We start from the raw sequence: 12,316 nt of genomic DNA on the forward strand, positions 1-12,316 counted from the left end.
CAGAGAGAGAGACAGTGAGAGAGAGCATGAGCGAGGAGAAGGTCAGAGGGAGAAGCAGACTCCCCATGGAGCTGGGAGCCCAATGTGGGACTCGATCCCGGGACTCCGAGATCATGACCTGAGCCGGAGGCAGTCGTCCAACCAACTGAGCCACCCAGGCGTCCCTATTTTTTGTTTTTAATATTATGTTTCTATTTTTAAAGAACTCCTTTCTTGTAACTTGCATAAACTATACAGTCAATTGCCAGCAATAATTCCACCTAGCTATATGTTTTACTTGTTTTTGGTTTAATACTGTTTTGTGTATCCTTTGTCATCTTATTTTCTTGGATTCCCATTTCATTTCTCTGGAGTATGTTTTGAATTTTTTTTCCAGAATTGATGTTTTCTGAAATTTTTGAGTTCTTGCATGTTTAAAGCATACTTACTCTGTTCATATTTGAATTACAGTTGGACTTTGAAAGCATTGTTTCATATTCTTTTAGATGACAGTGTTTTTATGAGAGGTCTGACTCAGACTAATTCATTTTGTTTTGTGAGGAACTTGTTTTTTTTTTTTTTATTTCTGTCTGAAAAGCTTTGGAACACTTTTTTTATCCTTCGGGTTTCAGAATTTCTCTATGTGTCTGGGTGGGTTTGGTTTTTTTTTTTTTTTTTTTTTTTGGCTTTCATTTTTATTGTTTGAACCTTGGTGAACTCTCAATTATTTCATCAAGTTTTTCTTTAGGTCAGGGAAATATTTTTCTATTAGTTCTTTAATTTTTTTTCTCACACCACTCTCTGTGTTCTGCATTTGTTGCTTATTTTTAGTGGTTGTTGGTCTGTCTTCCAGATTTCTTAACTTTACTCTCATTTTAAAATTTCTGTTCTTTTTATTCCCCTTTTTAAGATATTCTCATTCTTTCCCTCCCTAGTCTCTTTCTCTTGGCCTACTCTCCATTCTCTGTTCCCCTTTCTCTCTTTCTCTAGATCATTGATTAATCTTTCTTACTTACTACTGTTAAGTTGAGACGGGGGAACTATTTGCAAGGATTCTTGTTCCTTCACTGGTCATTTCTTTTTAAAGCAGTCCATTCTTGTTTATGGATAGTTTCGAATCAGTATCCTCTCATCTTTTAGAGATACTGGAATACTTTGGAAGTTCTCTTCTATCCCATGCATTATTTTTGTTTCTCTTAGTGTATGTCCTGTGTTTGCTGATTTTGTTCTTTTCATTCATGCTGTTAACTTTCCAAAATGTCTGACAGTCCTTGGCTTTCTGTTATATTTAATAACAAATGTTTAATTAATAATCATGGTGATTGATATAGCAGCTGGTATGGGTTTCTTCTGCAGTTAGATAGATCTTTTTCCCCAGTTGGTCTCTCCTCTAAATGGGAGGGCTGCTTTTGGGCACTGGGCTAATTTTGCCGTTAATGACCAAAGTAGTTTGTCCCTTAAGGAGTTTATTTTGGGTGATAAAGACTATTTACTTCATGGGTGGAACTTTGGTTTTTATTAATCTCCACTGTTGTGGGGGCCTGGAATTACATCATGCTCTTTTTTACTTTTTTCTTCAGAGCCGACAAACAATGCTAGGAACTCTGCTAATTTGGCGGCTTATCATTGGAGCATAAATAATTCCTGCCAACATTTCTATAAACTTTGAGGGGTTGAGGAGAGTGGCCTAGATTTTCTGTAGACAATCCTTTCATTACTTATCTTAATAATAGCCTAAGAGATCACTCTTCGTCTTTTTATTTCTTATTTTTGGATTTGAATTTTCTCCAGACTTCTTTGATAAAACGTGGCTCTTATTTCTGCATTAATAATTTTCTGTTTTTATCTCTATCCTCCCTCTCCCTCCATCAATCAAATCCCATTTGTTTCCCATTTTTTTCATGAGTTCATGGCAAAATTGTGTCTTTCTCTTTCCCAGAACTGTGGCAGTTTTTTTTTTTTCCTCCTTTTATTCTTTTCCATTTTTGGAAGGAGAAGAGATGTAGTAGTGCTCAGTTCACCATCTTAGGCTGGAAGCCAACAGGTCTTGTCTTTTACAATCATATAAAAGTTGACTAAATATTTTGTGATGATACAACAGTAATACTTAAAAATAAGCAAAGCCATAACTTCTGTTTCTTAATGTGTTTTACCAACAAATTTTCTTTAGGAGTAGGAAAACTGGTAGGTTGAAGATTTCTTCTCACTATACTTGGGTAGTACACTTTCATAAGATTGTAGTAGGCAAATGAGTTTTTTAAAAGTTCATAAAATATGAATCTGCCAGAATAAAAGGAAAAAATCAGCAGAGTAAAAAAAGTCTAAATCTTGGGAGGCACTTCTTTATAGTTTCTCATATTTCTGTGTGTCTTGCAAGGAAATGTACTAACATTCCTGTTCTGGACTATCTTGTTAAAAATTTTTGTAAAAAAACACAAAACATAAAATATACTAAACATTATTAAGTGTACAGTTCAGTAATGTTACTAAGTATATTCACATTGTAGTGCAATAGATCTCCAGAACTCTTTCATTTTCTGAAACTGAAACTCCATACCTTCTAAACATTAATCATTTCCTCCTTCCCCTAGCTTTTGGTTACTACCATTTTTTTTTCTGTCTGTATGAATTTGACTGCTTTAGATACTTCATGTAAATGGAATCATGCAGTATTTGTCTTTTGTGACTGATTTATTCCACTTAGCATAATGTCCTCAGGTTTGTCCATGAGGCAGGTGATGCAATTTCCTTTTAAGGCTGAATAATATTCCATTGCATGTATATACCACATTTAGTGTATCATTCATCTGTCCATGAATATTTGGGTTGCTTCACCTCTTGGCTGTTATAAATAATGCTGCTATGAACACTGTGGTGCAGAGATTTCTTCAAGTACCTACTTCTGATTTTTTTGGCTTTGTAACTGGAAGTGTGATTGCTGTATCATATGGTAGTTTTATTTGGAATTTTTTGAGGAACTGCAATACTGTTTTCCATAGTGGTTGCATCGTTTTATAGTTCTACCAATAGTGCACAAGGGTTCAAATTTCTCCACATTATTGTCAGTACTTTTCTTTTTAAGATTTACTTATATTTTTATTTTAGAGATCAAGAGAGTACACTAGTAGTGGGAGGGGCAGAGGAGGAGGGAGAGAATCTCAAGCAGACTCCCCACTGAGAGCCCCCAGGACTCTGAGATCATGACCTGAGTTGAAATCAAGAATGGGCAGCTTAACCAACTGAGCCACGGAGGCACCCTGCCAATACTTTCCTTTTTTTCTCTTCTTTTTGTTTTCCTTAGCTACCCAAAGACTGTGAGGTAATAATGTATTGTGGTTTTAGTTTGCATTAAACTATCTTTTTAAAAGATGTTTAGATAGTAAATAGCCTTAGAAGTTAGAGGCGGTATCCTCTTGCTGGAGTAAAGATTGGTTGTATTTGCTTAGTTCCTATTACAAGATATTTGGACTATGTAAGCTTGAGGTTCCTCAGCTCTGGTATAAACCTTCAGTGTATATAACATCCACTTGAGCTCCTCCTCACTTGCATGGGACTTTGGAGCTCTGCAAGCAGGAGGCGCATGCTACTTGGTGTACCATGAATGGCAAAGTCCTTTTTCTCTGACCTAGGAATCTTGTGTCTTCTGCCAACATCCATGAAACTATGGCAGCCTAACTTCTTAGCTGTCAAATAGGGTGAAACCTGAGATGCTTCCCACTAATTAGAAAATTGAAAAGTGAGAACATATTTAACCTGTTTGACTTCGTTATTTTATTTTAGAGATTTTATTTATTTATTTGACAGAGATTACAAGTAGGCAGAGAGACAGGCAGAGAGAGAGGAGGGGAAGCAGGCTCCCTGCCCAGCAGAGAGCCCAATGCAGGGCTCGATGCAGGGCTTGATCCCAAGTTTCTGGGATCGTGACCTGAGCCAAAGTCAGAGGCTTTAACCCACTGAGTCACCCAGGCGCGTCTAACTTCAGTATTAATGAAAATATCTTATATAAGAAAATAGCCCTTTAAAAGAGAGTATGTTATTTGTTTTTCAGTGTTTTCTTTTTCTTTCCATGTTAGTGCTGAGTTTCATGAGAGGCTAAGTAAAATTGATAAGCTGAAGAACAGATATGAAATTCTTACTGTTGTTATGCTGCCTCCTGAAGGAGAAGAGGAGAAAACACAGGCCTATTATGTGATAAAGGTAATCTTAATTGATTTCATAGTTGTGAAGTATCTTTGTCTGTAGTCTGTAAACCAAATGGCTTGCTGTTGTTGTTGTTGTTGTTTTGCCTTGCAACTTTAAATTTCATAGCAGTTTTGTAGCTATTGCACTTGATTAGGGCCATAAAACATTAGTTGTTAAATGGAGGTACTGAAGCTATTATTTTTTAAAGATTTATTTATTTGAATGAGAGTGCAGGTGTGCTCAACAGTGCATGAGTAGGGGGAGGGGCAGAGGGAGAGGGAGAGGGAGAGGGAGAGGGAGAGAATCTCAGGCGGACTCTACTGAGTGCAGAGCTGACACTGGCTTGATCTCACAGCCCTGAGGTCATGACCTGATCCAAAACCAAGAGTCAGAGGCTTAACTGACTGAACCACTCAGGCGCCCCCTGAAGCCATATATATATTATATATAAATATATATATATATAAATATATATATATATAAATTTATAAATATATAAATAAATCATATATATGATTTATTTATTTGCTTTAGAGGGGTGGGCAGAGGGGGAGGGATAGAGAATCTCAAGCAGACTCCATGCTCAGTGCAGAGCCTGACATGGGGCTCAATCTCATAACCCTGAGATCAGGACCTGAGCCAAAACCAAGAGTTGGATGCTTTACTGCCTGTGCCACCCAGGCACCCTGAAGTTATTATTTTTATATATCTCAAGTCCATGACGTCAAAAAGAGGTCTGGACTGGACTGCTCTTTGATCTTTTTTTGGGGGGAGGGCTATCATTTGTGTCATGTCATTTCCCCCCATTTATTCAAGATTCATAATCTGTTTTGCCCTGCAACCTGCTGTCACTTTCATATCTTTACTATTCATGTGTTTATTTATGTGTTAACCTGTATAACATCTCAGGCTCAAGGCCTTATGTCACTATAGCCATCCACTCATATGGCTACATCCTAGACCATATCATCACCTGGAGCTGTACCACCTTTGAAATCTTATTCTCTAATTTACTAGTGCAGCTCTGGTATGGCAGATGTCCAGAGAGGAAGAGACCTGTTCTTTGTCTTCATATTAGATGGGAGAGAGACAGGTCAGGTGGTGAATGTGCTGTCTTCTGGTGTTTGAGATTTGTCTGCCATTTCATGGTTATCTTTACCTAGTAACCCATAAGGGGAAATAGAGAAGTGATCAAGAACTGGATGCATTTCCCTTCCTGAGTACTGCCATACTCATTTTTCCCATGTAGAAACTGAACAGGTGTAATTTCCTTTACACAGAGTTCTGGGAACTTAAAACACCAGAAAGGAGTGGAAGTTTTAATTTTAATTCATTTTTCCTCTATCGTACACTGATGGGAGTAGAAAGATCTTCCAATTCACACCCTTAGGGGGATGGCCCTTTTAGACAGATGTTCCCTTTCCTTTGACTTGTACTGAGTCTTCCAAGTTTCCTCCTTAACCCTTCTTTGAGTGTGTCCCAACACACACACTGAGTGTGATATGCCTGCCACTTTGCCTCAGGAAATTCCACCTAACTTACATGAGAAATGAATCCCAGTTCTCAAACCGTTCTTGTAACTCATCAGTCTGTAGTACCTCAGGCTTCGACCTGATACTAACAAGAATTTCCTCCTCTCAGATTTTAAAGGTTGAGGGGTGAAAGGTGGGTTCTAGCTTGTTCAGTGTTTGGGAAGAATATATATATTACAATTCCACTTAAGTTTCTCTTTCAACAAGGTCTGTGATGTTACCTAAAAGCTCTGGTGTTAGAGTGCCTTTGTCCATTTCTTGGTTCTATCACTGACCAAGTAGGTGACTTTGATTAAGTTATTTAATCATTTTGGGGGCTTAGTTTCCTCACTTGCAAAATGAGGATATTATTACTTTTGTTGTGAGAAGTAAATATGTGAAGAAATACACATAAACCCTTAAGCCGTGTCTGGAATGATATGAGCCCTCAGTAAATGTTAGCTGTCATTATTGTTATTGCTGTGATGATGATGATTGATGATGATGCATCCACTTCTCAGGAAAACAGGCAAATTTTATGACGAAGTGTGTGTTTCTTCTGTTCACAGCAAAGTTGCTGGATAAAAGTCAGCATAAGGCATATGTAAGATGAACCAAGGCGATCAGTTACCTTCCCAATTTCCTAATGCCACTCTTCACTTTCCATCCTTTCTAGGGTCTGCAGCTTGCCACATTATTCCATTTCACATTGTACAGCATATTTATTTGTTAATTTATTTTTATACAGCTTTATATATTTATTTATTTATTAAGATTTTATTTATCTGACAGAGACACAGTGAGAGAGGGAACACAAGCGGGGGAGTGGGAGAGGGAAAAGCAGATTCCCTGTTGAGCAGAGAGCCCGATGCGGTGTTCCATCCCAGGACTCTGGGATCATGACCTGAGCCAATGGCAGACGCCTAACAACTGAACCACCCAGGCGCCCCAATATACAGCATATTTAAATGTTTTACTCTTAATACTTCATATGTGCCAGATTTGTGAAAATGAAACTTTATTTGTAGCTAGACTCAATGTGTCTTATTTGGTCTTCATAAGGATACAGTCCAATTCTGATCACAATTTAGTGAAACTATTAGAAAATGAAATTACTAGAAAATGTTTTAAAATGCTGACAGAAAGGTATAAAAATTTGTTTCTAATATAAGCTTTCAAATCTAGGATAAAAGGTATACATTTTATAATCTGATTTAGAACCAGATAGAATCATAAGAGTTTTTAGAAGTTTAAGGTATATATGGAACTAGATCAAGAAATATATATAAATGTACAAAGTCAGCCCCTTGTTTGGCAAATAAAGCAACTGAACTTGGAGGAGGATGTATTAATTTAATGTTACTCACCTCATTCATAAGAAATCCACAACTAAAATCTAGCTGTTTTGATTCATACTAGGTCTCTTCCACTACAGTATGTTTTTGAATGAAAAGGTTGCCAATTTTAGACTAAACTTACTGGAATTAGATTATAATTTATCTAAGAAATTTTTTTGTTAATTCTTTTTATTATGTACTATTTACTGTAAAAATGTGTTAATATATTTTGAAGTATAATAAATACCAGTGAAAATGTTAAGAGATAAAGGATTATCAAAAAACTGTCCAAATGGCCACATTCTGATGTGTATTAAATATACATTCTTGGGATTGGATAAGTTAACAAATGAAATTATTTAATTTTGATTAAAAATGGGTTTTGGCACTTTTGGCATGTTATCCCTGTCAACATTTAATTGTGGAAGTCCTTTGGAACTTTTTTGATACAACTCTAGAGAGTTTAGCCCAGTGACATTTAAGCTGAAAAAAGTCACTTGAGTATGCCCACTACTGGGAATTTTTGGTTTTCAACAATTTTTAGACTGCATTTTTTCCCAGTCACATTTATCAATTACTTTTCTCTAATTTTTAAACATTTTTTAAATGTGGCAAGATACACATAAAATTGGTCATTTATCAATTTTTAAGTGTACAGTTCTGTGGTATGAAGTATGTGCAACTAATACCAACCTCCATCTCCAGAACTTTTTCATCTTCCAAAACTGAAACACTCTACCCATTAAACAGAGACCCCATTTTTCCCTCTCCTCAACCCCATGCTACTTTCCGTCTGTGAATTTGACTATTATAGGCACCTCATGTGAGTGGAATCATGCAGTGTTCTCCTTTGAAAATATAGAGTGCTTCACAAATTTGCATGTTATTATTGTGCAGGTGTCACACTAATTTTATTTTTTCCAATTTTAGTATGTGCAACTGAAGTGAGTACTCCAATTTTAATATTATTTAACTGTTCAAAAATATTGAAATCCTAGTTCTAATAACAATATAACTGTGTTGGAAATAATATGCATTTACTTTTCTACATGAACTTTGCTCACTTCTTATATTCCTAAGACTTAAAATGTTCTAAGTGTTCTAAGCCTCTTTCAGGCCAGAAACATGCATTCTCCTTATTAAATAGATCTAGTTTGAAGTCACGTCCCAGTTAACCCTATCTCTTTCCAGTAAAGTTTAGATCTGTTTAGCTTTCTGGTAATTTTTGTTGGAAAGTTTCAATGTAAGCTTTGGTTAGCTGCTACACTTCTATCAGTTTATATCCTGTGTACTCGATTTTGAAGATCTTGGGGATTTAGTCTTCTACTCTAAATCAAGTGCAAGAAATGAATGCTTAATGCTGCATGTAGGCCCCAAGGTAAATTGGTATTGTTGGGAGTAAACTATTTCCTGCCCTGGAAGCAGACGTTCTCTCCCACGATAATTTTGTGCTGTCACTTCTATTCTGTATTTCACAGGCCGCTCAAGAAAAAGAAGAACTTCAAAGGGAAGGTGACAGTTTGGACGCTAAGATCAACAAAGCTGAAAAAGAAATCTATGCTTTAGAAAACACCTTGCAAGTGCTGAGAAACTGCAACAACAATTACAAACAATCTTTTAAAAAAGTCACTCCATCCAGTATGTAGGAGTTTTTAAAATTTTTTTATGAATGTGGCAATTAAAGGATAGTTAATTATTTTTAAAGAGGAACATTGTGAGACATGGAAAACAAAAATGTACCATGTTTGATTGAGTCAGAAAAATCACCTCCCCCCTCCCTTTAAAACAAGGGCTAAGTTGTTATTTCCATTATTAGTTTAGCAGTATTGCATATCCCTTCTCTGGGAATTAATTTCAAATGTGAAGAAAATGGCAGCCTATTGGCTGCTGTGTGTTGACAAAAAGAATGGCTATTACATTACATGCTCATACTGTTTTTCAACAAGGAGATATAAGGATTTTAACCTATAACAAAGATGTTGTAAGTTTAATATATGTAAGACTTGAAGCTTGCTTTCTATATAACATGTTAAAAATTTAAAGAATTCTCTAATTTTAGGTGATGAGTATGAACAAAAAATCCAACTAGAAGAACAAAAAAGAGCTATTGATGAAAAATACAGATATAAACAAAGACAAATCAGGGAACTACAGGAAGATATCCAGGTAAATTCTACGGGCTTTAGAAATAAGCCCTTAGTAAAAGTTAACTATCATTATGTCTACTGTCTTGTTATCGTGTACAAAGAAGATAATTTTTAAAAGTAGATAGTAAAAGTTTCATTTTAATTAAAATGAGAAAAAAATAAGTGACCAAACTATTAAATAAATTAGTTAAAATCACAGTATTAAGCATAGGATGGACAGCAGATAATGACTGGTTAATTAGATGATGAATCATAGCCAGCTAATTATGATATATCTAACTTATTTAATGAACTTTTATTTCATTTAATTCCTTAAAGATTACCTTAAAGATTCCCCCTTAAATAAAATTTGAAAGATAAAAATAGTCTAGTAGAAAGTAGTTACTAAACTACATCATTGAAAGAGAAAACAATGTGCTTGGTAAGCAAGCTCTATTTAAAAATTAAAAATTTTTTTCCTAATATTTGAAGGAACCAATGGTATGAATTTTGAATCTTTGAAAATTGCATACTTTTAATAGCCATTGTTTGACTTATTTTCCCCCAAGTACCGAAAAAGTACTTTCTAGTGGAATTCTATATAAAACTTAATCCAAAGACCATTATACTTATTATCTACCAATATAATGTATTTATATACGAAAGTAAATGAATTAAAATTAAATGAATACTTGAAAAATGGCAAGTTGTATGTTACTGATTCTAACCAATAAGTATGTTAACACTTTATTTTCTCCAGAGCATGGAAAATACTTTAGAAGTTATAGAACATTTAACAAATAGTGTCAAAGAAAAATTATCAGAGAAGCAGGCTTATTCATCTCAACTAAATAGAGAAACTGAGGAGCAGAAGCCAAAATTAGAGAGAGTAACTAAACAGGTATTGCTGTCTTTTTAAAAACTAACCTGTTATATTTATATATTTTGGAGTTCCAAATCCTCCTTCATCCATTAAAAAATATTAAGTTCTGGGAAATAGTTTTAAATAATAATTGACTACTATTGACTAACAACAGTGTGCAAAACTCACCAAGGAAATCCGACTTCTGAAAGACACAAAAGATGAAACACTAGAAGAACAAGACATTAGACTTCGTGAAGTGAAACATTTCCACAAGATCATTGATGAAATGCTAGTTGATGTCATGGAAGAAAATGCTGAGATCCGTATTATCCTTCAAACATACTTTCAACAGGTAATAATAGTACTTTCTAGCTAAAATATTTTCTAAACATTTAATGAAATAAATATTGGCACTTATCATAAAGTGAAGTCTAATTAAAAATAATTCTTTCGAAAATGCAGTGGTACTAATGATCGCTATTGAATATTATTCCAGAATGGTTTAGAACTACCTACAGCTGGTCCAAAAGGCAGTCGCCAGAGTTCTAGATCTCCTTCACAGACTTCACTGTTATCAACAAGGTAAGTCTAAGTTTAAAAATCATCTCGTTAACTCTATCCTATGCAAATACCACCACAGCCACTGGATCTGCCAGTGCTCTTCTTACCCTTACCCACCTTTCTGTTAGTATCATGTATGCAGATAACAGCCAGCAGAGCAAGACTCTTTCCTTCTGGTTTCTGTCTGCTGTCACAGTTTCTGTGAGAACCTGGAGTGTTTTGTGACTTCTAGCTATTTCAGTAGGATACAGCAGGGTAAAATTTTGGAGGTTACATCTTGCATGGTTAACCCTGAGTATGGGGAGAATTTTTTTTTTTAAGATTTTATTTATTTATTTGAAAGGGGGGGGAGCATGAGCAGGGTGAGGGGCAGAGAGAGAGGGACAAGCAGACTCCCTGCTGAGTGGGGAGCCCTATGTGGGATGTGGGGCTCAATCTAGGGACTCCAGGATCATGACCCGAGCTGAAGGCAGCTGCTTAACTGACTGAGCCACCCAGGCACCTCTGGAGAGAATTTTTTAAACCATAAAAAGGCAACTTAGATGTACAGACATATGGAGTATGATTTTTATGATTAAAACCACATTATGAAGTTTTTAAGTAGTCAGAATTTTATTTCATTTTGGCTGCTTGGCTAGAAAGGAAATTATTCTTTATTTCTACAGTTTATATTTACCCAGAATTCTATCAGGTAGATTGATATTTAATCAACTCTTGTGCTTTGCTGACAAAATAATAATTATTAATTATGATCCTAATTTTAAAATTCCCAAACTCCTATGTTTAAAATTCCCAACCTCCTATGTTTAGTAGCCATTTACTTTTGACTTGTCCACAGAGAGCTTTCAGAATATAAAAGGGATATCCCTAAAAGATAGTATTAAAGTAGAACAAACTCTCTCTATATAAACATGGTAAGCAATCACCTGATCTTCACTGTATTTCCATATTTTTAAATCTTAGCATTTCAGAATTGTATAGCTAGTTATGTTTTTCAAATGACCCCACGACTTTATCCTGTCAATAGGCCTCATTTTCTTATCTTTAGCTTAGATTACATAACCTATTATTAGTCACTCTTGCCAGCACCCAAATTCCCATGGCCTTTTTATGCTTAATGATTTTTACAAAACCTTTTTAATGTTTAATGATTCCACCTCTAAATTGATTATAGCTGAAAATTTTTTTCATAAACATTTGTTGAACTAGTTTGAAGCTCTATGTTCATTACTTTTTCTTTTGAACTAATTTTTTGACATTAATGGTTATGCTTTCAAAATTTAGTAGTATTACTAGTATATATTTTTTGATCTAATTCCTTGTGGGATTATGGTATCTTTTGCCATTAGTGAGGGGGTCTTTAGTAATACAAATTTTGAATTAAATTTAAAATAGTGCTGTTTTTCTTTTCCTGTAGGTCATCGAGAAGTACCACAAGTACTGCCTCTCAGACTTCAATTAAAGTACTAGAGCTGAACTTCCCTGCCTCCTCTTCAGTGACTGGCAACATTTCTAGGCCACCAAGTGCAACCAGTAGCTCCAATAATGATAAAAACAAAAAGGGCAGCAAATAAACATTTCAACCTCTTTTGTATAAGTTGTAAACACAAAAGCAAAAATCTTACTTTTAAGATCGTGAATTCCACCCTATGCTTTTAGGTGCTGTGTAGTGATGAGAGGCCCACTGAGATCGTGTTAGAAATATGCAACAACTAGATGAAAGTTTACTTAGTGGAAAATGTGAAACAGTTAAAA

At 35.2% G+C, this 12,316-nt stretch overlaps 1 protein-coding gene across 1 annotated transcript in view; it reads left to right on the top strand.

The window, feature by feature from the left end:
- LOC111151580 (coiled-coil domain containing 39) overlaps positions 1 to 12,135 on the top strand; it is a 52,749-nt gene extending 40,614 nt beyond the window's left edge. Inside the window, exons 14-20 of the mRNA XM_022509658.1 lie at positions 4,053 to 4,176; positions 8,488 to 8,647; positions 9,069 to 9,175; positions 9,896 to 10,036; positions 10,173 to 10,352; positions 10,497 to 10,582; positions 11,979 to 12,135. Of these exons, the coding sequence (XP_022365366.1) occupies positions 4,053 to 4,176; positions 8,488 to 8,647; positions 9,069 to 9,175; positions 9,896 to 10,036; positions 10,173 to 10,352; positions 10,497 to 10,582; positions 11,979 to 12,135 (955 nt within the window). The remainder of the gene's footprint in view (positions 1 to 4,052; positions 4,177 to 8,487; positions 8,648 to 9,068; positions 9,176 to 9,895; positions 10,037 to 10,172; positions 10,353 to 10,496; positions 10,583 to 11,978) is intronic.
- The last annotated feature ends 181 nt before the right edge of the window (positions 12,136 to 12,316 follow it).

This window comes from Enhydra lutris, unplaced genomic scaffold (genome assembly GCF_002288905.1).
Source record: "Enhydra lutris kenyoni isolate GAN:26980312 unplaced genomic scaffold, ASM228890v2 scaffoldscaffold2, whole genome shotgun sequence".
Taxonomy (NCBI): Eukaryota; Metazoa; Chordata; class Mammalia; order Carnivora; family Mustelidae; genus Enhydra; species Enhydra lutris.